Genomic DNA, 26,484 nt, shown 5'->3' on the forward strand with positions numbered 1-26,484 from the left:
ACTGGATCATGGGGGTGGTTTCTAATAGTTTAGCATCATCTCCCTGGTGCTGTCGCATGATAGAGTTCCCACAAGATATGGTTGTTTAAAAGTGTGTGGCACCTTCCCCTTTGGTCTCTTTCTCTCCTGCCGCCATGTGAAGGCATGCTTGCTTCCCCTTTGCCTTCTCCCATGACTGTAAGTTTCTTGAGGACTACCCAGCCATGCTACCTCCTGTCCAGCCTAAGAAACTGTGATTCAATTAAACCCCTTTTCTTCATAAATTACTCAGTCTCAGGTAGTTCTTTATAGCAGTATGAGAACAGACTAATACACTTATTAACAAGTGGACATCAATCATTATATAAAACTATGTAGACGGTAAAATTATACTAACGAGAACCTAACAAACAAATATCTCTTCACCAGTCTTTCACAAAATATATGAACATATGATGTTCATACAACTAGTTTTAACTACCATAAAAGCATATCACTGGTAATAAAAGCCTTTTATGTATAATTCAGAATTATTCTCTTTCATTTAGACCTAGAAGTTCTAACCATAAACATAATAAAAATAAAGAATAAACTTAACTTCAGAAATGACTCAAACTTCTTACCAAATGAAATTCTGTATGTGTGTATGTGTGTTTTCTTTATATGTGTATAGGTTTTGTTTTGCTTTAATTTTCCCTTCAAAAAACAAATGAGGGATTTCTTAAAATTGATTGTTGGGCTATTTCTGGATGATTCCATTCAATTTTTTAATTAACTTTTAGTTATGGTGAGGAATGGTACTTAGAATGACAACCTTGAGATAAGTATCAATCATCAAAGCAAGATTTAACTGTGACCATTTTACTTATGAAGGTAGGAAAGTAGACTCACTCAAAAAATTTTAACATGTAATTAAAGTGACTACATGTATCACTGCATTTGTATATATAATTAGTTATTATCAATTAACTAAAAGTTAATGAAAATTAAACTTTCTCTTACCAGTTGACCAGATGATTTTTCTTGCTTATTCTCAGTTTCTTCCTTCCTCTGATCCTCCACAGCAGGATGCCTATTTTAAATGAAAATAAGGTATATTAAGAGCATTTTCTCACAAAGAACACAAATTGTAGTAGTAAAGAATCTTAAAAATTGAATTATTGTCTGAAAGTGTAACCAAAGTGCATCAAAGACTGGTAATGGTGGTAGGTGCCATATCTCTTTAGAGACTCAAGTTAAAGAAGACAAATTGGCCATGCCCTTACTGGATGGTGGTAGAGAAAACAACAAGCCTATTATGAAAAACACTGCATCCTTAATAGATATGCAGTAGACCAAAATAATGGGGAAAAAACCTTATAGCACTGTTCCAAGGTAAAGGAAAAAAAGGTCTTAAAAAGGTTGATGTTTTGTGTGTTTATGAAGATATTACAGGTTAGGGAGAGATCTATCTTAAATAGATCATTTTATTTTTTGTTTAGGGTTCCTAAACTTACAATTGTCCAGTTTTCCAAAATATTTTTAACTGAGGAAAAGTATCATATTTAGAAACTATCAACTATTTGGGTAATAAGGGATCACTTGACAGGTTTTGCTTTTAACCTTAGCTCAAAATGTGAACATACTGCAGTATTATACACTGAACTGAAAATTTTATTTGTAGTATTGCTTTTGCCTGCATACAGAACCATTGTATAGGAACCATAATAAAGGAACCATAATATAGGGTCATATATGATTTATTCTATGTTAATTCTGAACACCAGCAGAGAGAACACTGAGAAATTTATATTGACTGATTTATTCAGAACTGTACTTTATATTCTCTTATTTGACTTTACATTTATGTATTCATTTAACAGACAACCATTTATCATCTACTATATGCTAATTGATTTTGTTGGGGTAAACTGGGATGGATAAATAAAATGGTATTATCCGTTTTCAAACTTCTAGTGAAAGTTTCTACAAAAGGAGATACACACATGCAAACATTTCACAATATGATTCTCAGTGCTCTTTAAGGTGCCATGGTAAAAAGAAACCTATTAACTGTCTTTTCCTCCAAGTCCCACTTGCCCTACAAAAAATAAAGCAAAACACAAGTTATATCTTTGTGTTATCAAGGAATGAAAAATACTGCAGCAGTATTCTGAAGTCTTTCAAGGTTTGAGAAAGAGTATAAAATGTTCTAAAGTGTATACTCTACCAGCAAACTCCATTTCATGATCATTCCCTCCTTAACCCAATACTTCTCAATCCCAGACGCATATTAAAATCAACTGTGAAGCTTCTGAAACATCCAGATGCCCAAAACCTACTTCATGTCTTCTAAATCAACAGTGTCATGTGGGCTGCTATATTCTCTATGGGCTCCATTACAAATTTTGATGTGTAACTCCAACTTACCCTCACCTCCTCCTCTGTACAAATAAAGCTAAAACCTCTTAGCAACATAGTCAAAATACACCCCAAGAATTTTTCTTAAGTACTTTTTCTTGCTATTTCCTCACCTCAGCCAAATGACCTTTTGTCCTTCCTTGCTTGTAAACCCATCACAATGCTTCTCATTTTTTAAAGATCAGTTCAAATGTTACTTTGTGCAAACTCAATCACTAGTCAATAATTATTTTTTCTTCCTATAGACAGCCACAGAATCTCTAATAGTTATATAATTTGCCTAAAGATATAATTACTTTTTATATATCTTGCCACTATATTATAAGCTATCTCTAGGTACACAAATATTGTCTTAGTCTTTATTCCCTAAGCACCAAGGAATCAGTAAATGCTTTTGTAAAATAAATTAACAGGTCACACTGCTTATTATATGAGATAGTTCAAGCCTGGAGGAAGATCTCCAATATGACCTTGTTTAGTATTATATAAAGTAGAGGTGGGCTGAACTTGTCCCGCTTGGAGAAAAGAGAACATCATTACGGAGTTGGCCCACTGAATCATTCAGTAGGGTCTTCTGCATCATGCTTAAATTACTCTTTAGAAAATGGGGATAATAAAAGCATTCACTTCATAGAGTCGTTATAAGGTTTATGAGTAAAACATAATGTAAAAGCATTAAAAACAATGCTGACATAGTAAGTCTATGTAAGCACTTGTTAAATGATACCACATTTTGTGAGAATGACTGAACAGTAAGGTATGGCATATTTTTCAATTCTTAGCTCTTCAGTGAGAATGTAATCCCTAGTGAACTTTTGTAAAATTAGATTTCACCCAGTCTACATCACCCACTAACCAAACTTGCTGAAATGTCTTGAAGCATAAGGGTTTCCCATTCATACTATCTCCCCAAGGTTACGTGGAAAAAACAAACATTATGTCTTTTGGAATACAACAAATGCAGGTGGTTTCTGCCAACCTATCCTTTACCTCTGGGGTCCCCAGCCCCTAGGCCACAGACAAGTACAGGTATATGGTCTGTTAAGAGCGGCTGCACAGCAAGGAGGAAGTGAGCAATGGGTAAGCATTATCACCTGAGCTCCACCTTCTGTCAGATCAGCAGCAGCATTAGATTCTCAAAGGAATGTAAACTCTATTGTGAACTGCCCATGTGAAGGATCTAAGCTGCCCACTCCTTACGAGAATCTAATGCCTGATGATCTGAAGTGGAACAGTTTCATCCCAAAACCATTCCCCGCACCCCTACCATCCGTGGAAAAACTGTTTTCCACGAAACCAGTCCCTGGTGCCAAAAACGTTGGGGACTGTTGCCTTACCTCACAAAAAATTCGTCTGGTAGAGAATCCATGCTGCACAAGGTTTCTTCACAAAAATCTTATTCCACTGCTTGCAAACTGACTTTAAATACTACCCTTTAATGCTGTAAGGAAAATAATATTTTTATGAAGGTAGGAAAGTGACACTCTTTCTGCACACTATGAAAACAGAACAAGATCATTTGAAAAAAATCTGAAACTGCTATAAAAGAAAATGAATCATAGTTTCGCCACCCAAACACAATCACTACCCATCCTTTAATATGCTAATTTTTGCCAAGCATAGGTATATTTTACCAATTTGTAATCATATTAAATAAAAGATGTTCTACCCCACCTTTTTCACCACTGAAAGTTATATCAAAAGAATCTTTCATGTTGTTTTATCCTCCTAGTAAACATTTTTAATGGCTATACAATAGCTGGTTGATTGGGATTTCCTTGGCCATTTCCTTAGAGTTGGTCATTTAATTTCCCATTTTTTCTATTATAAATAGTTCCATGATAAACTCCATTATCCATAAAACTTTTCCCATATTTATTATTTCTTTACAATACATTCTCAAAAGTAAAATTAATAGATCAAAAGACACAAACATTTCATTGTTCAATGGCTTCCCAAAAGATTTATATTAATTTATTTCCCATAGAGGTAAATATGAGTTACTGCTTAACACAATCTTGACAGCGCTGTTTTGTTTTCTTTTAGTCTACAAATAATATGTAGCTACTTTTTCCCCAAGTCATGATTCTACATCTCCATAAAACAGGAGACACAGGATGTAAAGAACACTTGCACAATCTCGGGTTCCAACATCAACGGATGTTGTGGATATTTCCTGAAAGAAAAATAACACTGAGGCAATACAAATGAAAACAAAGAGACTAGAGTATCATAAGTATATATATTTATTTACATAGCTATTTATTCCAAGAACAACTCTTCTAAAACTAGTCCCATTTAATCTTCTTACTGAAAGTTCAAGCCTCTAGACTACAGTGCTTTGTGCTAGGCTGGCTTCCTTTTCTGATCCTACCCTAAGCCCAGAAAGTGTTAAATCATATGTAAAACTATTGTTATATGCTTTGGGGCAAAAAGAGAAATAGAAGAAATAGAAAAGAAAGTGGCAGCAATTGCATAAATAAAACGGACGTAGGCTGTCTTGCTGCCAAGCACAAGACTGTATGAAGTTTCTCATTTGTTGTTTCTGACCTGCTTATTTATCTCAGTAATTGGATAGCCATTTCTGTAACAGCGTATTTAATACAATTCCATAATTTAGATTGGTACAGCCTTTCTAGCTAGGCCCAATACTAAAAGGTAATTCAGCACAGGGTAATTCCCATATCAATAAAATATATTCCACAAGGTCAACTATAAATCACCTATTAAGAATTCAGATTGTGTTTACTCAAATAAACACTATTTTAATGATATCCTGCCCCTCCCCCCACCAAAAAAAAAAAAACCAAAAACAATTTACCACAGACATGAAGAAGTAACTGCAGAACCTGAACCCATCTAATAAACCCTGAGGTCTGTGTATCTTTTCAGTAAGCTTAGATAAGGGAAGGGGCAACTCAGCCTGGTATAAGGGCTAAAATAAGTCCTGTAGAGATCATCTGCAAAACAAGTATTCCTAATTATGATACCACATACCAATATTCTACATTTGACTCACACCAACTCTAAGTAACACAGAAAATCTTAAGAGACAAGAATAATTCTGCAACAATTTGCTACTGGTATCTTAAAACACAAAATTACACATATATACACACAGACAGATTTCCTTCTAAATTTCATTTAAAAGAGCTTTCTTCTAGTATCTCTTAATTCCTTGCTCATCCCCAACAAATACACTCCATTGCTATATTACAACTCGCCTACATAGAATGAATAGTTCTCCTAGATAATTGTTATTTTATAGTTTTACTCTTATTTCAAAAATTCAGTAAGCAAAGTCGCATTTTAATTTGTACTCTCTGTTCAAATACTGAAGAAAGATACAAACTACAGCTAATAACGAAGCAGAGAGGTTGGATAAACCTTGTCATTCACACTAGATCAGATCTGCTTCATCTCTTTAATAAAGCTCTATAGAAAAAGACATAACTGTGAGGATTTTAGGACTGTGATCAAACTACTTTTATGGTTTCTATAAATCTCTCTGTTATTTTAATAAAAAGTAACAACAGTTAAGGCATTATTTCATAGCTAGAGAATACAAATATACGTCTTTTCCAGACAAAACAATCCCCTCATTTCCAGAATTTATCAAAGCTCAGACTTGGAGACCTCCCCCTCTGCTAAGCTCTTCTTTGACCAGTAGCTGTTTGCATAGATCACAGCAAAGATGAAAAGAAGGGAGGAAAATCCTCTGGTGACAAGATAGAGGCAAACCTGTTCAGTGGTCAGCTTGAAAAAGAAATGGGTGGAAAATTAATCAACAAATCAAAAAGATATTTGGATCCCAAATTAACAGTTAAGCAGGCTTTTTCAGCTTGCTCAAAATACAACCTGAGATGAATCTCTGTGATGAAAGGTTTTCCAGGAGAAAGAATCATCAATGTCATCATTTCACCAGGAGCTAAACAGGTATGTGTGGCAAACACTATCGGCAACAGCAACAGCAGTGGCACTTTACAGCCTCTGTTGCGAGAAAGGCGAACTGCCTAGCAACCAAAAGGAAGTAGCCAGCCTGAAATGTCACCACTGAGCTGCTAAAATAATCCAAAGGTTTTTACCATTCTAGAAGAGGCTGGAGAAAACCTTTTAAGTCAGGGTTAACATGAGGGAGAAAAAAAAAGGTAAATCTAGAATCTAGTTTCCCCTAGTGTATTCATTTCAATAGACTTTCCCTGTCGGCAGTAAACAAAATTTACTCTGACTTCCTGGGATTAAGAGACTGCTCTTCTTCAGGAATCTATTTAGGTCCTTGTTGGTCGATCTGAGGGCAAGCTAAAGTTCAATGTCAATTTACAGCACACTTTTATCCGCTAATCAAGATGATCTTATCTGTAGGCTGTGTTTTACTGGTTGAAAAATAAGGTAATACCATCCATATCTTAATAAACAGTAACATGGCTTTCTTACTGTTCCTTCTACCTGAACTCTCGGCTCCTACTTTCCCTCTTACTGAAATTTTAACAATTTTTTTTAGTTGTAAAGGTATTTTGTTTCCATTTTTAAAGCTGTTTATTCACGTCAAAGCAGGCACAGCTCTTATGTATAATTTTTTAAATAATCCACTTAAACATTTAACTTGTGTTACTGTAACTTTCCTAAACTGTATATAGGCACATTTTTATAAAAATCCACTCAAATGTTCATCTTGACTAAAATGTTACCAAAATACCAAGGATTCAGTCTAGGTCCCACTGCTGGCCGCCCGGAAAGCTAATCATTGAAACAACAAGTTTTGCCTAGGAAGAAGGCTTTAATTGGGTGCTACAGCTGGGGAGATGAAGCTCAATCTCAAATCTATCTCCCTGACTGACTAAAACTAGGGTTTTATATAGCAGGGAAGAAATGTAATAATTTGCAAAAAAGCAATAACTAGGGATGGGCAAGGAGGCATCTGGTGAAGTGATCTGCTAATTTTCAGTTCTTGGATACCTTTTTTGAGAGGCCTGAAGGTCCTTTCCTAAGGAAGAAACTCAAATAAACACAAGTTTCAAGCTTTAACACCAGAAGGGTCAATTTCTATGTTTATCCAAAAACAACTGTCTATGGCTCTACTGGGTTGATTTAAAAAATATCTGACCAAGATAGAGACTCTAATACAACAAGTTTACATTTCAAAGTGTGGGTGGATGTCCCATGAATTTCCCTCCCTTGTCAACTCTAGCACTTACAGATTATACAACGCCCGTAGAAAAAAGTGAGTGTCAGTGTGGAAAACAATAAAAATAAAGCTCACAGTTTTCTCCACATTACTAGCTTAAAACAAAGTAATATATTTTGTCTTTTTCAGGAAAGGAATTCAGTTATTATGAACTTTTCCTATGTCCAGTAAATCAGGGTCTCAATTTTTGGAACTACTGACATTCCAGGCTGGATAATCCTGTTATGGCAAGTTGTCCTATGCATTTTTAAGATGTTTCACAGCATCCCTAGCCTCTGTCCACCAGATGCCAGAGGCAGCTCCTCACCAACACACACCCACACCCACACATCCACACACCTCAACCCCATTGTGGCAATCAATGATATCTTGAGATATTGCCAAATACCCCTTGGGGCATAAAATTACTCTCCAAACGAATGAGTTAAGATTAAGAAGCTTAATTAAGTGGACATAGAGACTGATCTGAGGAAGAAAAATAAGACCATCCTGATATTACACAACATGTACAGACACAAACAAACTTATGTCTACAAGAAAGCAAAACGAAATAAAGTATCTAGATTTCCATTAATGTCAAAATTGAGAGGCTGTATAGTAGTTTAAGAGCACTGTAATCACTCTGGAAGGGTATGCTTTGACACACACTAGCTAGCTGTGTGATTTTATGTGAGATTAATAAACATTCTCTGTGCTTCAGCTTCCTTATCTAAAACATAGGGATGACAGTACCCCTTTCACAGAGTTACGAAGATTAATGCTTAAAACACATAATAGAATAGCACCTGGCGCGTAGTAAGCACTATATAAGTGTTCCTATCACCACCATTTTCATAATCAAAATAATTATCATTTAACTGTTTAAGTTTGCAGCAAAATTAATTAACTTTTCTTCTAATCCCCTACTGTGAAGGAGAAATGCTATTGTATGGAAAGGAATGTTAATGAGATTTAAGAAATGGGATAAAATATTATTTTTTAAATATATCACACATGACACAAAAGACAACATAATGTGTGCACACTGTTCAGCACCTTGCATTTTTCACACCAGCATATACACATCTACTTTAGTCTTTAAACTGTATGATATGCCAATGTATGCATGTATCATTTTACCAGACCATTGATTAAAAACTTCAGATGTCTCTAGGTTTGACTTTAAAAAAAAAATTGTTATTACAAACAATGCTGCAATACCACCACCTTGAACATGCAACTTGGTTAAAATTTTGATAGCTATTTTGAAAAGCTGGATTTCCTAACTCAACACTGAATTAAATGTACTCCAGAAGACCATGGGTCTGTTAACAAGCAGACTCTGACACTGCTAGTTCTCATTTCTGCTAAATTTTACCAAAAGAATTCCAAAAAACTCCTCAAAGTTGAGACGTAAGATGCTATGGTCACTTCAACCCTTAAAAACACTGAAGAAAACACTTTCAAAGAACGTGGCAGGACATTTTGTGATAGGCGTTCCTTGGAATCAGAATTTTAACTATTGTTGATTTGAGTATGTCTGCTAGATTAGCAGCAATAACCAGCCATTCTTGGTGGCTTTTGAAATGACTGTCTTAGTCATTGGGGCTGCTATAGTAAAGTACTATAGAAACAACAGAAATTGATTTCTCACAGTTCTGGAGGCCAGAAGTCTGAGATCGATGTGTCAGCAAAGTTGGTTCTGATAAGGGTGCTTTTCTGGGCCGCAGACTTCTAACTTCTGGTTGTATCCTCATATGGTAGAAAGAGGGTGAGAGAGCTCGCTGGGGTCCCTTTTACAATCCCACTCATGAAGGCTCTACCTTCATGACCTATTTTATCTCCCAAAGGCCGCACCTCCTAATACTATCACATTGGGGGTTAGGGTTTCAACACTGAATGAGGGGGGACACAAACATTCGGTCTACTGTGCAGTTGTTATGTGGTTACAGCATTCTTTATTTCTCATATGTTAGTGAGCTGAGCTCTGTGTAGACAAAAATGGCTGAGGCCATTAGGTTAGACTCAAAGAATAACAAGTTAACAAGTTGCACCATTATTTTGTATTAGCAATTATCAGTATGAACAAAATATACTGATTACTTGGTTTTATAATTTACTGTTAATTTCTCCATTTTTGAATTTGTTTAACTTCCTGGAAAAGCTACAAAGTAAATACACCTAGACACCAGTAGCTAAAATATTATTTTTCCCCAAAGAATAAATATACGGTCTGCTTAGTCAAACTCCAAAACCGATGGATGCTGGTGGAAAAATATTTGCAAAAGTTATCAGAAACTGTAAGATATTTTCTATCCCAAAAGATCACTGTTTATATTAGCTCTTGCCACTTTGCAAAGATCATTGTTAGCAATATGTCTGCTTAAACCAGGAAATAAGAGCCTTATAATGTATACTCACCACCCCCTGTTATAAATCTGCCAACATAGGAAACATCCTTTCCTAAAGCAAAATTAACATCTTGTCTTAAGCAGGTTTTAAATTCTATTCAGATCTATTCAATTAGTTACTTTTGGACTTACACAGGTAAACCTTTAGTATATATTTATTTGTTTTGAATAGTTGGAATGTGCCTACAATGAATATACACAGGTTAGGATTTACCTGAAAAACCATCCAGATACTAAACAAACCATCAGTTTCAAATCTTTACAGTAGCACTGCTAAAAGCACACTCTTCAGAAACGTAGCTAGAAACCACAGGAAGAAGCATATGCTACCCCTAAGCACATACTCCAAAGGTGGAATATTTTCAGCAATTTAAAAATATTATGTTGTCATTACAGTTGTTAGATAATAGAGACATAACACACGTAGACATGGTAATCAACCAGGGAATGAGGAATACTTCTTTCATGTACTTGCCTCTACCACCACCAATGAAAGCTTGCCCTATTCACTTCCAGCTTGCTCCACCCATGTAAGAAAATTGGCAGCTCATTGTTATCTCAGAAAGGCATACATTTGTAACAAGGGTGTAGGTAAGAAGGCAGAGCAAGCTTTTGGTTATGAAGAGTTTCTTTTCATATGATATTAACTGAGTGTATTACCTTGGGTTGCATTGAAAATAAGCTTAATTTTCATCAGCTTCTATGTGCCACGCTCTAAGCTATGCACCCTGAATAAACATCTGATCTTTACACAACTATGGAAGATAAACATTACTGTAATAAGTTTTAAAAATTAAGAAACTGAGGCTTATAGAGTTCTCATAGTTAATAAATCAGTAAGAGCAGAAATTCATGCCCCACATTTTACCAACTGCAATTCCATTTTCTTCCATGTCCCATTACTTCTAGTGCCATATTTAATTTTATATAAGCTTAATGTATAATTATGAGCTGGACTAGATAATATGCACATATGCATACTCAGAAACAAAACTATTCACACATTCTTATTGCTCAGTAATACTGTAAAAGTTATTAATCATGCCAGCCTAATATTTCATATCATTAGTCATATTAGTTTTGCTAAGAGTTTTTCTATTCAACAAAACAATTCAGATACTATACATGGTACTGAAATAAACAATGAAATGGACAATACTTCATGCCTGGTTGAATGATCTCTCAAAGCTAAAGATTTTTTAAAATAGAATCTCCAAACTTTTTTGATCACATATCCCTAAAACAGTAAAAGATCTGAGAATATGCTGAAAATATAAAAATATCAATTCACTTATAAATTAAATGCAGGCATAACTATTATAACACAAAAAAGAATAAGATAAAAGCAAGTAAAAAAAGCTTTAATATTTGTTCCCACACCTCAATAGACAGTTTCACATATCCCCTGAAGTGTGCAAACTGTACTTTGGACACTACTGTCTTAGAAAACAGCTTCATATTTTAATTCAGGAAATAGATATCCAGCCGTTTCATAAGCCTGAGAGTATTTATTTTCTGAAAGACCAGAAATTTAAAAGTGAGATAAGCAAAGACCCATGCTCTGCACCTATCTTGAAGATAGGTCTTCAAGCAATAGTAGTTACCAGGATTACTATTCCTTAACTTAAAAGTATATTACCTTCATCTTTACTTATACTCATCTTACACTCAACACTGGATTCAGAAACAATGGATAGTACTTGCATTTAAAAAAAAAAAGGCAAGGCAACATTCTTATTCTGGGATACATGTGATTAGATTTGAGATGTGGGATAAGATATGAAAATGGGGGAATATATATCCAAAATATTCAAACCTTGTACTCTTAACCTAAAGTTGAATACTGTGAAATGTATAAAAAGAAAAAGCAGAAACTATTTCAAAAGTGAAAGTTAACTTTATGGTTGGGCAAATCATTTAGAGTTTAGCTGAACTGTAATACTTGATACTTGTGAAAGAAAATAGGAAAAATAATTGTAAAAGGAGAATTAATAGTTTTTAGATTTTCTGGCTTTGTGAAAAAGGTAACATTTCTGAAAAATCGGAGTTGACACTAATCATACACTTAGTTTCCTGACTCTGCATAAGGGGTAGAATCAGATTAATATTAATATTTGAACTGTTTTAGCAACATGGGGCACAAGATTATCTAAAAGACCCCATGCCTAGACCTCTGCCAATCTTCTACTACAGGATTTCTGACTTCATGCTGTGGAAACTGGGCCAATGAAACTTTTGTTCTACCAGCTGTTTATGTCTACTGAATAATCCCTCAGTTTTAGATTTGGCTTCATGTCCCCACTAGAATGTAAGCCCCATCAAGTTAGGAAAACTTTGTTTTCATTCCTTAGTGCCTAGAATAGAACCTGGCACACGTTAAGCATTCAATATTCCTTTAAAAAATGAACTCACCCACCCTTCTGCACACCTCAAGGCCTCTGAAGGCAGATGTAAACAGGGAGCCTTTGTGTAGATTTTAACAGCCTTCTTGGCCAACCTACAATTCTCCCTTAGAAGTCAAGAAGCAGCTCATATGCCACAAGTAAAAATGGTACCTGTAGACAACCATGGGGTCAAGACAGAACCTGCATCTTCTTGCAGTTAACTTCTGTCTTCTTTGCCGGTTCCTCCACATTTCCCCACCTCTAAATACTTAACTATCTTGGAGTTCAGTCCTAAAATGTCTTTTCTATCTAGACTTGGTCCTATATCTTTTAATCTCAAGGCTTTCAATTTCTATCTCCAACCCTGACCACTCCTTTAACTACCAATAATTTGATAGCCTACTTAACCTCTCCTGGATGTCTAACATTGCAACATAACCTAAATAGAAATCCAGGTATCTGCCCCTCCCCACAAGAAGGCTGAAACAGAGCCACCCAGTCAAATCAGGCCTGGATCTGACAAATTGCAATCAACCACAAATCTGTGGGCAAGAAATAAATGCTCATGGTCTCAACCACTGTATTTTGAGGTGATTTGTTATTTGGCATACATCAATTAGCACTCCACCCTATTTAAAATTGTAACACCTTGTCCTGACTTTGATACTTCCTATTCCTCCTCCCTTTTTTCACTCCCTAACACTTACTACTATCATTCATGTAATTTTACTTATATACCTTATTGTCTATATCCCCCATTATAAGAAAAAAACTTGGGCAGAAATTTTTGTCTATTTGATTCACTGCTATATCCCCAGAACATAGAAATGGACCTAGCATCAAGGGTTCATTAAATATTCAGGAGATGAATTAATAAACAATTAGCCCCGTGTTCTCACCCCTGGTATAATTCCCATATTACAAGACTTAGTATGCTGCAAACTCTGCAGTTCTGTCAAAACTATAATTCAAGTCTTTAGTCTAATTCATCTACTATTACTTAAACCCTGGTTACTAGAGATTATACATTCAGGATAGAAGACAGTATGTTCTTTCTAGATTTTTCCAGAAGAAATAAAGGAGTTAGACAGCCCTACATTTGAGTTACAACATGCCGAGCATGTGTTACTTACTTCCATCAAGTGTGTTTCTGAAACTATAAATTACGGAAAATATCTATGCAAAATCTAAAGTACAGACAGTAATAAAAATTTACAGGTGGGTGTGGTGGCTCATGTCTGTAATCCCAGCACTTTGGAAGGCTGAGGCAGGATTGCTTGAGGCCCAGCAGATTGAGCCCAGCCTGGGCAACATAGCGAGACCCTGTCTCTACAAAAAATTTAAAAATTAGGCAGGTGTGGCGGTGCTTGCCTGTAGTCCCAGATACTCAGAGGCTAAAGTGGGAGGATTGCTTGAGCCCAGGAGCTGAAGGCTGCAGTAAGCTATTTTCTTTTTTTTTTTTTTTGAGACGGAGTCTCGCTCTGTCACCCAGGCTGGAGTGCAGTGGCCGGATCTCAGCTCACTGCAAGCTCCGCCTCCCAGGTTTACGCCATTCTCCTGCCTCAGCCTCCCAAGTAGCTGGGACTACAGGTGCCCGCCACCTCGCCTGGCTAGTTTTTTTGTATTTTTTTTAGTAGAGACGGGGTTTCACCGTGTTAGCCAGGATGGTCTCGATCTCCTGACCTCGTGATCCGCCCATCTCGGCCTCCCAAAGTGCTGAGATTACAGGCTTGAGCCACCGTGCCCGGCCGCTGCAGTAAGCTATTAATCATGCCACTACACTCCAGTCTGGGCAACCAAGTGAGATGCTGTCTCCCCTAAAACAAAAAAACAAAAAAACAAAAAACAAACAACAACAACAACAAAAATTCACGAAGAGAAATTTTATGCCAATCTTTGAAGAATGGAGAAATTGGATACTTAATATTTTACCCTAAAAAAATACTGTGTGTTCCCACAGTATTCTATTTATCTTAATAGTACTTACTCTGGTTTGTCTATTTCACCAACAAAGTCTAATCTCTGAAAAAGAACTGGCATTCAATAAACATTTGATGAATAAATGACTATCAGCATTTAAAAATGTATTTACCTGACTGGTTAAAATTATTATACATTTTTAAGTGAAATGGAGATGTTTACTTTACCTACTTTTTTTTAAAGTTTTTGGTCTATTAGCCTTCACCTTCTGCTGTGAAGAAAAAAAAAAAAACCAAAATATAAAATACATGGCATAAAATAAATGACTTTAATGCAAAAATATAGTAAGGAATGCAGCCATAAAAAAGAACAAGATCATGTCCTTGTCAGGAAAATGCATGCATGGAACTGAAGGCCATTATCCTTAGTGAATTAATGCAAGAAAACCAAATACCGCATGTTCTCACTCATAAATGGGAGCTAAATGATAAGAACACATGGATACAAACAGGGGAACAACACACACCGGGCACTATCGGAGGGCAGAGGGTGGGAGAAGGAAGAGGATTAGGAAAAATAACTAATGGGTCTTAGGCTTAAAACCTGGGTGATGAAGTATCTGTACAACAAACTCCCATGAGACAAGTTTACCTATGTAACGAACCTGCACAAGTGCCCCAAACTTAAAAGTGTGTGTGTGTGTGTGTGTGTGTGTGTGTGTGTGTGTGTGTGTGTGTGTATATATATATAGAGAGAGAGAGAGAGAGGGGAAATGTACTAAGACTTCAAGTTTTAAAAACCTAGAAAAATAAGAAAGTAAATAAAAGATGAATGTATGAATGTATATGGATGAAATGAATAAAGACAACAGTAATTAGTGATTCTAAAATCAAAGAAAAATGAGAATAAAATGAAAGTGGTTCTTGAAAAGCTGAATAAAATGGCTAAACCCTTGGAAAGCCCAACTAAGAAAAAAATATAGATAACATTAGAATGAAAATGGAAATTAAAACTACTATGAGATTAAGAGAATTACTGGAATAGTGAATACAACTTTTTATCAGTAAATGTTTAATATAGAGAAACAATTATTATGCTAAAAAAATCTCTATATCTAAAATTACAGAAAGGCAGAATAAATGATCAGATCTATAACTATATTAGAAATTCAAGGTCAGGCATGGTAGCTCACACCTATAATTCCAGGATTTTAGGAGGCTGAGGTGGGCGGATCACTTGAGACCAGGAGTTTGAGACCAGCCTGGGCAACATGATGAAACTCCATCTCTACAAAAAATAGAAAAATTAGCCAGGCATAGTGGGGCATGCCTGTGGTCCCAGGGAGGATGAGGTGAGAGGATAAACTGAGCCCGGGGAGGTCAAGGCTGCAATGTGCTGTGATCACGCCACTGCACTCCAGCCTGGGGAAGAGAGTGAAACCATATCTAAAAACAAAACAAAACAAGAAATTCAAATGTTTGCTAATTTTCTACCATCTACCACTAAATAGGCTATCAAGCTTAGTTATTTTACAGACCAGCTGTGTACAGCCTATAAGGATCAGATAATTTCTATGATTCTTATTATCCCATAGCATAAAAAAGATGAAGCACTTCTAATATCTTTTTCAAAGGCAACATATAACTCAAATTTGATGTGAGAATAAAGAAAAATATTACTGAAAATGCTCACTTATAAACAGGTATGTAATAAAATCCTGAATAAAATACCAGCAAATCAAAACCTGAAGCATAGAAAACAGGATTGTTACTACTGTCTGCGTGACCTTAGGCAAATTACTTCCCTTTCCTCTGTCTTAGTTTTTTCATCTGTAGCATGATCATTACAGTACCTACAGCATGGGGTTGTTATAAAGATTAGATAGGTAAGTAGAAACTCCTTAAAATAGTGCTTGGCGCATGGCAAATGATCAATAAGTGTAAACTATTATTACCCCAAGAACAAAAAGGCAACATAATCCACTGTTATAATTTTAAAGTGAGAAATAAAATATATAAATGTGAAAACTAAGTAATTTTTGGCAGACATTTTTTAGAATGAAACAGATATAAAAACCAATCTCTCAAACATGAGAAAAGCCACAAATTATACTAAGTGTTAAAACACTGTTCATTCTCATTAAATTAAGTAATATAACAAAAATGTTCAAAGTTAACATGATTTTCCGTATTTTGGAGCTTACACTAATGCAATAATGTAAGACAGCAAATACTGGAAGAGGTGAGGTAATTATTTGCAGATGATATATAGGTAGAAAGTCTAAGTAAACCAATCTCTATTAGGATAAATGTAGTGAGAAATAAACATAGTAAGAATCGAACAAGACAGTATGACAAACTATATAACATTTCATTGAATATAAAATATACCCTGAATACTTTTCTTTGTTATTGTTGCCCACATTGCCCAGGCTGGAGTGCAGTGGGGCAAACATGGTTCACTGTAGCCTTGACTTCCCAGGTTCAGGCGTTCCTCAAACAATTGCCTCCTGAGTAGCTGGGACTACAGGAATGCACCACCCATACCCAGTTAATTTTTTGTTATTTTTAGTAGAGATGGGGTTTCACCATATTGCCCAAGCTGGTCTTGAACTCCTGGGCTCAAGATATCCTCCTGCCTCACCCTCCCAAAGAGCTGGGATAAAAGGCATGAGCCACCACGTGTGGCATACCCTTAATACTATCTATTAACTAACTCAGCGGTATCTGTATCTTCTCATTCATCCTACCTAAAAACTTAGTATCTGCTAGACTCATCCCTCTCTTCACTCCTCACATCCAGTATCAGTCACCAAATCCTACCTATTTTACCTCATATATATTTCTCAAATTTGTCACCTCTTTTCTATCTCCACCTCAATTATCCTGGTTATCCTTTAGAAAGCTCCAGAAAATTAGTGTCCCTCTTTCCAGTCTTATCCCCAAAATCATATTTCATTTAGCTGCCAGAGTAATCAACCTAAAAACAAACCTGACTAGACAAGGTGCCAGTTTAAAATCAGAGATTGCCATGGACTACAGGATGGAGTCCAAGTTTAAGGATACTAAGGCCTTTGGTCATCGGGACCTAGACTCATCTGTTTTTTTTGTTTTGTTTTGTTTGACAGGATCTCACTCTGCCACCCAGGCTACAGTGCAGTGGCACAATCACAGCTCACTGCAGCCTCAAGTGATCCCCCAACCTCAGCCTCCAGAGTAGCCAGGACTACAATTGAGCACAACCATGCCCAGCTAATTTTTTCATTTTTTGTAGAGATGGGGTTTCACTATGTTGCCTAGGCTAGTCTCCAATTCCTGGGCTCAAGGTCTTTCTGCCTCAACCTCCCAAAAAGCTGGAAATTAAAGGCATGAGGCACTGCTCCTGGCCTCCTCTTCCTTTTCTTCCCTTTTTGAGGCCTAAAAGTATGGATCAGTGTTTTTCAAATTAGGATATGCAAGTATCTCTGATTAAAAATGTCAAGACTTATCACAGCTAGAAACGGTACATCTTACTAAACTTACAACATCAATTTTGGTGAAGATTTTTTGAGAAAGACATTTGATATTAAATACAGAAGAGAATGCAAAATTTGTATGACTGCTTAAGTCAAAATTCAACAAAGGTGGCACTGATAGCAGGCAACTTTGAGCATTACACTGGAGTTCTGAATGGGGATGGTGCTGACACTCTTGTCAGTACAGATGAAAAGTCTAACACTATCAAACTCTGATCATTTGCCAATGAGCCACTGACTGTAACACTGAGAACTTAATTATGCCAGATGACAGCTGACACTTAATATTAATTCATTTTTTAACCATCTCCAAGACTGTATAGGACCTCATCTCTACTCCTCTCCTCCTCGTTCTTTCTACACTAGCCACATGGCATCCTTGTTGTTCCTGGCACACAGTGACCCACTCTAGGTTCTTCCTCTGCCATTTCCTGTCTAAAAACGTTTTCCCATAGAATACGGCTCCCTTTCTCAACTCCTTGAAGCACTTCCCCAGATGTTGCTTTCTTAATAAGGTCTATCCTGACCTCCCCATTTCCCTTATCAATTACCAACATTATTCTAGAGTAATAACGTCTATTTTCCTCTTTATATCATTTTCCTTATTTATTGTGCTTATTATTTGGTTCCCTACCAGAATGTAAGTTGCATGCCAGTAGTATTTTTGTCTTATTCACTGAATCTATTGTGTCTAGAAAAGTGCTTAGCACATTGTAGATTCTCAATGAATGCACAGTCCTACGAAACAGGTATTTCTCTTGGCCAGATTTTACCTAAAGAAGATTCTGAAGCAGTGAGAGCTTGCCTACAGTCACAGCGTCAAAGGCGGAGCTAGAATCTGTAAGCAACCTGGCTCTCTACTCTTCACCATTGCTGCATGTTACTGCGTGGTGCCTCTCATTTATGTGGTGAATTTCAAAAATACTTTTTTCTATGTTTCCCTTACTAAACAGTTCCCTCGCAGCAGGGGGATACTATCTTCATCTCTGTGCCCTGACTGGCAGTTTCTAACCCATGTTACACGCTCTATAATTGTCTACGGAATGAATGAAAGCATGAATGAACACATAAGCTGCCCAAAGATTTTTACATGAAAGTCCCAACTGGTTAAATCATTTTTACCTTTCAGATTTCGTTTTAAACTTTTTTATAAAAAACAAAACTAAAACACCAAACCTGTCTTCAAAAATCTAGTAATTCAAAAAATGCTTTTTGAAGTGAAAAAACATGATTTCTAAAAAACGATTTAATTAAATGGAAATGTACCCTATTCTAAAAATTTCTACATTCCGGTTTTTAAAGCTTTATTCGACGTCAGGAAATATCAAGCAAAAACCTCCAAAACCAGTAACTGACTCGCTTCATTATATACACATGCAATAATATTATTTCCGATCAAAAAAACGCAAATAATAGTGCCATTTTCGTAGACATTGAGAATTATAAAACAATCAATCATGCCAGAGAGAAACAAACACCTTCACTTACAAAAACTGACGCTAACGAAAACACCCTCCGGAGCAATACCTGGCCCAGGGTCAGCAGGAGGTAGCCTTCTCGAATAAATGTGACAAATACTATGGTCAGGGCATGACTAATTTGCCACATAATGCCAACGTCCATAGGTTGACTCTGAGAAACTACCATCCCCGGGCAGAAGGGGCGGGTGGAGGAGAGATTTAAAAACGAGGCCCCTCCCAGGCCGCCTCAAAATCTAGGGCCCAAAGATTCTTCTCCTCAGAGCTCCTCACCGTGTCTAGACTAGGGGCAAGCGACCATTTCTCAGGTAGAGGATGACGCACAAAGGAAAAACTGGCCATCCAGCATGAAGGACGAGGAAGCGCACGAAAACAGAGCGCACAGCTGAACGAGGAATCCCCTTCGCCTAACCGATTCCTCTCCCGAGAAATCGCGAGATTTCTCGCCTTCACGGGATCTCAAGGCGAAACCTCGCGGCCTCTCAGACGAGGGTGGGTTAGCAGGGGCAGCTCCCAACCCCCGTCCCGGACCCACACAACACCTCGATCCCTGGCCCACCCCGGCAGTCACCGAGAACGGTCCCCCAGAGTGCCTAGGTTCTTCCGGAGCCCGACCGGATCCGGAAGCTTCTGGGAGCGAGGGGGTGGGACCGAAAAAACTCAAAAAAAGCGCGGCGAAAGCTAAAGGCCGGCGCAGGCTGAGAGGTGGTGGTCCGCAAGCCGGGCCGCGGGCGGTGCGATGGACTCTACTGCCTGCTTGAAGTCCTTGCTCCTGACTATCAGTCAGTACAAAGCCGTGAAGTCAGAGGCGAACGCCACTCAGCTTTTGCGGCACTTGGAGGTGAGAGGCTCTGGGGTGGAGGACAGATGGGGCTTCCCTAGTAATTCTTAGTTCACAGTGAGGCCAAGGAGTGGCGGCCTCAGCCTGGGAAAGAAAGGACGGTCCTTCGATCCGTCTGTTGTCTTTTCGTACTGGTAAAGGCGAGTGAGTGTCGGGGTTCCGCCGGCCGCAGCGAGAGGCAAGAGCGCCCACTGAAGGCTCTAGGAAAAGTGGGAGTGGGGCAAAAGGTTGGGAAGTTTAGGCTGTGTTTCGAGTAGGTAACGGAAAAAGCTCGGAGCTTTATCTTTTCCTTTGTTTCTAGTTTTGGTTTTTCTACGAAACCAAGCCCTCAATACACAGCTATTCTCAGTGACGGAAAGTCATGATTAAAACTTGGTTTTGCTCTTCGGTAATCTATAATTGAATTTGTTGCTTCCTGCTCTTATTTGAACTCGGGTTGAACTCAAACTTGAAAAACATTACTTCAACCTTAAGAAGCAGTTCCCCTTCCTAGTAAGCGTAATCCTTTTTCTTTACCAAAATACATTGCTCACAGTTTTTTAATCCTAGAATGCTGAATTGCCTTTTTTTCTGTTAGTTCTAGTGATATGTGTTCAGACGATACCATTTGTTTTAGGATCTTAATCTTCTGCTGTCATTTGTTTTGCATTTACGGAATTCAGACTAACATTGACCTCAGTTTAATTTTTTTAAAGCTGAGTTAAGGCTTATTTTAACTCTCTGTGTCACAGCTTTCTTCTGTTAAGACAGAATTGAACATAATTTTAAAATATATTGTATTTGTTATATTAATCCTATGACAAAAGACTAATGTGACAAAGATTTGTAAAATATTACAGAAAAAAAAATGATTTCAAGTAGTAGAGCAACAGCAGGTGTTAGTGAATCTGCTGTGGTATTAAATGTGTCTGTCTTTGTTGAGCTTCACTGGTGCTCCTCTTCTCCCTACTTCACGTGCCCATCTCCTAAGTACATTTGTTTTCTCTTTTTCATTCATTACTTAGGAAGTATCTGCAAACCTAATAATTAAGATGTTAGCTATTAAATGCTTAAGGCTTTGCTTCTGAATTAGCATAGACTCCAGAAGCCGCAGAATAAGCAGGGCCGTCAGTTTATTTTAAAAATTGGGAGTTAAGCATTTTGTATGCCGTTCTGAAACATTACCTTTCTTTGAATAAACAGGTAGGTTGTGCATTGAAAGAGATTTAAGGCCAGGCACAGTGGCTCACACCTGAAATCCCAACACTTTGGGAGGCCGAGGCGGGCGGAACACCTGAGGTTGGGAGTTCGAGACCAGCCTGGCCAACATGGCGAAACCCCATCTCTATTAAAATACAAAAATTATATGGGCGTGGCGTCTCTCTGTTGTCCCTGCTACTCAGGAGGCTAAGGCAGGAGAATCGCTTGAACTCAGGAGGCTGAGGTTGCAGTGAGTCAACCTCGCATCACTGCACTCCAACACTCCAACATGGGTGACAGAGCGTGACTCCGTCTCAAAAAAACAAAAAAAAGAGAGAGACTTAAACAAAATATGGGATGGGGCCTTTACTGTATTCCTAAACATTCAAGGGGTTTACAGAAAACTCTTCTACCATTGTTGCAAAGGTATGAAGAGCACTGGCTTCAGGTTACTACTACAAAGGACTTTTTGTAGTTAAGAGATAACACATACAGAGCATAAAGTGCATTAATCTTAAGTGAAGAGTTTGATAGTTTTTAATATATAGGTACTGTAGCTACCATATTGGTAACTAACATATAGGTAGAGTAGTAGCTACCACCTGTATCATGATATAGAATATTTCTAGCCCCATAGGGTTTCTTCATTGCCCCTTCACATAAAGTTCAGGTAAGTAGACTCATACAGTATGTACTCTTGTGTCTGGCCTTTTCCACTCAATATAATCTGTGAAATTCATGTTGCACAGGTACCACTACTTCATTTTTTTTTTATTATTATTGCATGTAGAGTTCTATTGTATAAGTGTACCACAGTTTACATATACTTGCCTGTTGATAGGCATTTGGGTTGTTTACATTTCTGGGTGGAATTATGAATAAAGCTGTTGAGACATTTCATACATTTTTGTGGATATATGCACACATTTATATACTTACGAGTAGAATTGTTAAGAGCATTGAGAAGGCCTGTGTTCTGTTTTAGTTGAAACTGTCAAACAATTTTCTGAAATAGGCCATTTTACCTTCCCACTAGCAATATGTGAAATTTGCCATCACTCATCCACACCAAACCTTGATGTTTTCATATTTCTTAACTTTAACCATTTTGGTTGACAGTATTTGTATTTTTAATGGTGAATGTCTTTGTGCAGACTTCATGAGTGCGAGATCTGAGTATGCAGAGAGAGATAGGTATCATGTGAAAGGAGATTATTCATTCTTCTGTACTTCTCCCACCCTTTTTTATAGCCCCATGCAGAGTGTAGGCTTTGAATGTTTGATGACTGGCAAAGCGGAGCTAATCTGATTTTTAATGATGGTATTTCATAGCACTAATTTTGTGTAGTGATTAAAAGCATGAATTCAGGGACCAAGCTGCCTGGGTATGAATTCCAGTTGTGCTTCTTTACTATCAGTGTGTGCCTCAGTTTACTCATCTGCAAAACAAAATAGTGGTACCTACCTTACAGAGTTATTATGAAGATGAAAAGAGTTCACATATGTAAAGTGCCTAGATCGATGCCTAGGCCAGAATAAGCGCTATATAAGTATTAGTTATTATTAAAATAAATTATCTTTGTATTAAGACATTCAGTGTATATGAGTAAAGGGAAAAACTTGTAAAGCAATTTTTATTTTACCTAGTACATATAATTATTACGTGTTAGACAATTTATGTCATTGAGATACAGGACCAATCCTGTAGAGAATCATTTCTAAAACAGAAAATGTCTTCCTCTGGAGAGCTAGATTTATAAATAAGCAACAGGGTAATGCCCAGAGTATTTCCTACCCCAGAATATCTGTTACTGGTGTCTGTACTTTCATATTTGGACTTATTTTTTCTCTTATAGACTTTAGTAATGTTAAAACACTCCCTGGGAACAGATAATGTGAAACTTTTATCAGCAAAGCTTTAGAAGAAAAACTGATGTGGGTGAGAGAACAAAGGGAGGTTACAGAAAGGAAAGTTTAGAGGGATGCTAAAGCAGCCTGCTTAGGCTTGATCTTATTAAAATAAGTATTCAGGACAGATTTAGTCTTATTCTAAGGTAACTAATGGTTTTTCTATCTTTGTAGAAAAGATATGCTTTATAATAAATACATCTCTAAAGTGTGTTGAAAATTCATGCTTTGTGACAACTACTTTTGGCCTTCAGTTCCAGCTTTACCTCCTCTCTTCTCTCTCACTGTGTGTGTGTGTGTGTGTGTGTGTGTGTCTGTGCATGCATGTATGTGACTTATAGATTACAAGAAAGTAAAAGAAAATGGAATAATCAGAAATAAAATTTTTCAATGCTTTGCCTGCTACTTCAAAAAAGATTCACTTTTCACTTCCTTCTTTGTACTCCCTTAACTTCTGAGCTCACCTATTGTCTTTGGGAAGGAGCAGAAGGAATAATCCCATAGCTACCCTCTGGGCTTCATTTTTCATTTTTCTCCCTCAAAGTGAGTAGAATGTACTAGAATTTATTTGCAAAGTAAATATATTGGTAGTAAAGTGCAGATTTGTAGGCTATGCCTTCATTGCATGTTCAATGTAGTGTGAAGGAGAAATATTGCCAGGAACTCAAAAGTTTGCTAACTTAGGAAATAGAAATATAATGTACTGTAGGGTAGTATAATAGGCAGACCTAACCGAGATAGTGTAAGAAGCTAAGAAAAGCTTCCTGGTGGAAATTATTTTAAACTGAGATCCAAATGATTATTTTAGCTAGTGAGGGAGGGATTAGGGAATTGATAGGTAAACTAGGCAGGGGTGAATTTTTCACAACATGTGTGAAATTTTTAAATTGGGAAGGTAGCAGTGGCACTTTGAAGGAACTGAGTTTATTTGAAATGGAGAAGAGATAAAAATTGCCATCTCTTAACCAACACATTTTGATTACTATTTTATAGGTAATTTCTGGACAGAAACTCACACGACTATTTACATCAAATCAGATATTAACAAGTGAATGCTTGAGTTGCCTTGTAGAGCTACTTGAAGACCCCAACATAAGTGCTTCACTGATCTTAAGTATTATTGGTTTGCTGTCTCAACTAGGTAATGCATTTAATTTCTCTTTTTTAGTTTTTGGAAGATGTATGAACAATATTTTAAAGTCTAGGCTTAGTTATAGAATCTCTTAAAGAATGATTCGCCTTCAAAGACTTCTCAATCTAATGCTCATTGTGAATCTTTTGAAAGAGGGAAATATTTTATGCAGCATTTCTAAAAATATTGGACCAAGGAATCTGAAGCGTGTGAAAGGTTCAGTGTTCTACAGAGAAGAATGCACTTTGGGAAATACTGGACTACTTTCGAATTAAAAAACAAAACCCCACACGTAATGTCAGTATTAAATACACCACTAGAAAGTCATAGCTACTGATCAAAGAATCATCTTTTGTAATAGATTACACTGAATTTAGAACTAAAGGTAAAAGTACTGATGTTAGTTTTTCTATCTTTTCACCATATCTTTAGTTTTTTTTTTTTTAAGACAGAGTCTCGCTCTGTTGCCCAGGCTAGAGTGCAGTGGTGCAATCTCTGCTCACTGCAAGCCCCGCCTCCCAGGTTCACGTCATTCTCCTGCCTTAGCCTCCCAAGTAGCTGGGACTACAGGCGCCCACCACCACACCTGGCTAATTTTTTGTGTTTTTAGTAGAGACGGGGTTTCACTGTGTTTGCCAGGATGGTCTCGATCTCCTGACCTTGTGTTCCACCTTGGCCTCCCAAAGTGCTGGGATTACAGGCGTGAACCACCGCGCCCGGCCTGGTTTTTGAATGTTCATTTAGTGGTCACTTTACCCCAATTTGGGGCAAAGCAGTAGGGATATTTCTTTGTATGATTATAATAATAATATATGCATAGTTTAAAAAATTCTAGTGATCCAGAAGTATTAACACAGAGCAGCATTGTCCAATAGAATTTTCTTCAGTGACAGAATGGTTTTAAAACTGTGTTATCCAATATAGCAGCCACTAGCCACATGGAGCTATTAAGCATTTGAAATGTGGGTAATAGACTAAGGAACTGAATCTTTAATTTTAATTAATCTCAATTTAAATAGCCACATTAAGGCTAGTGGCTGCCAAATTAGACAGCCCAGGCACAGAGTAAAATGGGATTAGCCTGTACCCATTACCACCAGCCCTCATCTTTTCAGCTTTGGGGATATAATCTCATTTCATGGCTTGATATGTCTCTTTGCAGATATTTTTCTATGCTGTAACAAAACCATAATTTTGGATCTTTAATTGGTTGTTTTTAGCACAAATGGTGTTGTGGAACACCAGATGTTTCTTTCCATATCGGTGTCTGTAATAGCTGCCTAGTGCCATAATTACAGGGTACTGTAATTTATTCAACTATTCCCCTAATAGTGGATACTCAAAGTTCTTTAAGTTTTGGTATTGGAATCAATAGTGCAGTGAACATTCTATGTAATTTTGCTCAAATATTAGTGTGTTTCTAGTAAATTCCTTTAGAATTTCTAGATCATTCTAAAATTTGATAACCATTACTAAATTGCTTTCCAAAAAGATTCTTCCACTTCTAACATCCACCAACAGTTTGAATGAATATGCCAGTCACTTCCAACATTTATACTTTAGAAGCATTTGGAGTTTACAAAAAAATTGAAATGATAATCTTTTTAAATTTTTTCACAGATACATAATATTTATACAAACTTATGGGGTACATATGATATTTTGTTACCTGCATAGAGTATGTGATGATCAATTCAGGGTATTTAGGATATCCATCACAAACAAAGATTTATCATTTCTATGTATTTAGAACATTTCAAGTCTTCACTTGTAACTATTTTGAAATATACAATACATTGTTAACTATAGTCACCTTACTCTCCTATCAAACATTAGAACTTATTCCATCTGATTGTGTGTTTATATCCATTAACCAATCTGTCTTCATCTCACCCACTAACGGCTCCCCCTCCTCACCCTTCCCATCACCACATACTCACCCATATTCTTCCCAGCCTCTGGTAACTGTCATTTTCCACTTCCATGAGATCAACTTTTTTAGCTCCTACACATGAATGAATACATGCAATATTTTTCTTTCTGTGTCTGGCTTATTTCACTTAACATAATGGCCTTCAGTTCCACCCATGTTGCTGCAAATGACATGCATTCTTTTATATAGCCAAATAGTATTCCATTGTGTAAATATACCATAAAGTGACAATCTTTTAATA

General features: G+C 36.9%; 2 protein-coding genes across 8 annotated transcripts in view; one reads left to right on the forward strand and one right to left on the reverse strand.

Annotated features, from left to right (window-relative positions):
* DZIP3 (DAZ interacting zinc finger protein 3) overlaps window positions 1–19,872 on the reverse strand; it is a 97,505-nt gene extending 77,633 nt beyond the window's left edge. The window contains exons 1-3 of one of the 7 annotated variants that reach the window (XR_007723644.1): window positions 19,524–19,741; window positions 3,717–3,820; window positions 982–1,051 (exon numbers count right to left, since the gene is read on the reverse strand). Coding sequence is in view for 6 of the 7 variants with exons in the window: in XM_050781975.1 (XP_050637932.1) it covers window positions 982–1,051; window positions 3,717–3,748 (102 nt within the window). In the remaining variant the exon portion in view is untranslated. Of the gene's footprint in view, window positions 1–981; window positions 1,052–3,716; window positions 3,821–6,237; window positions 11,767–19,260; window positions 19,742–19,821 lie in introns of those variants that run through there. The other 6 variants (XM_050781975.1, XM_050781976.1, XM_050781971.1 and 3 more) reach the window with 6 other exon arrangements.
* The window catches only part of CIP2A (cellular inhibitor of PP2A), a 42,053-nt gene continuing 35,377 nt past the window's right edge, over window positions 19,809–26,484 (forward strand). The window contains exons 1-2 of the mRNA XM_050781997.1: window positions 19,809–20,091; window positions 24,172–24,319. Of these exons, the coding sequence (XP_050637954.1) occupies window positions 19,990–20,091; window positions 24,172–24,319 (250 nt within the window). The 5' untranslated portion in view covers window positions 19,809–19,989. The remainder of the gene's footprint in view (window positions 20,092–24,171; window positions 24,320–26,484) is intronic.

Source organism: Macaca thibetana, chromosome 2 (assembly GCF_024542745.1).
Source record: "Macaca thibetana thibetana isolate TM-01 chromosome 2, ASM2454274v1, whole genome shotgun sequence".
Classification (NCBI taxonomy): Eukaryota; Metazoa; Chordata; class Mammalia; order Primates; family Cercopithecidae; genus Macaca; species Macaca thibetana.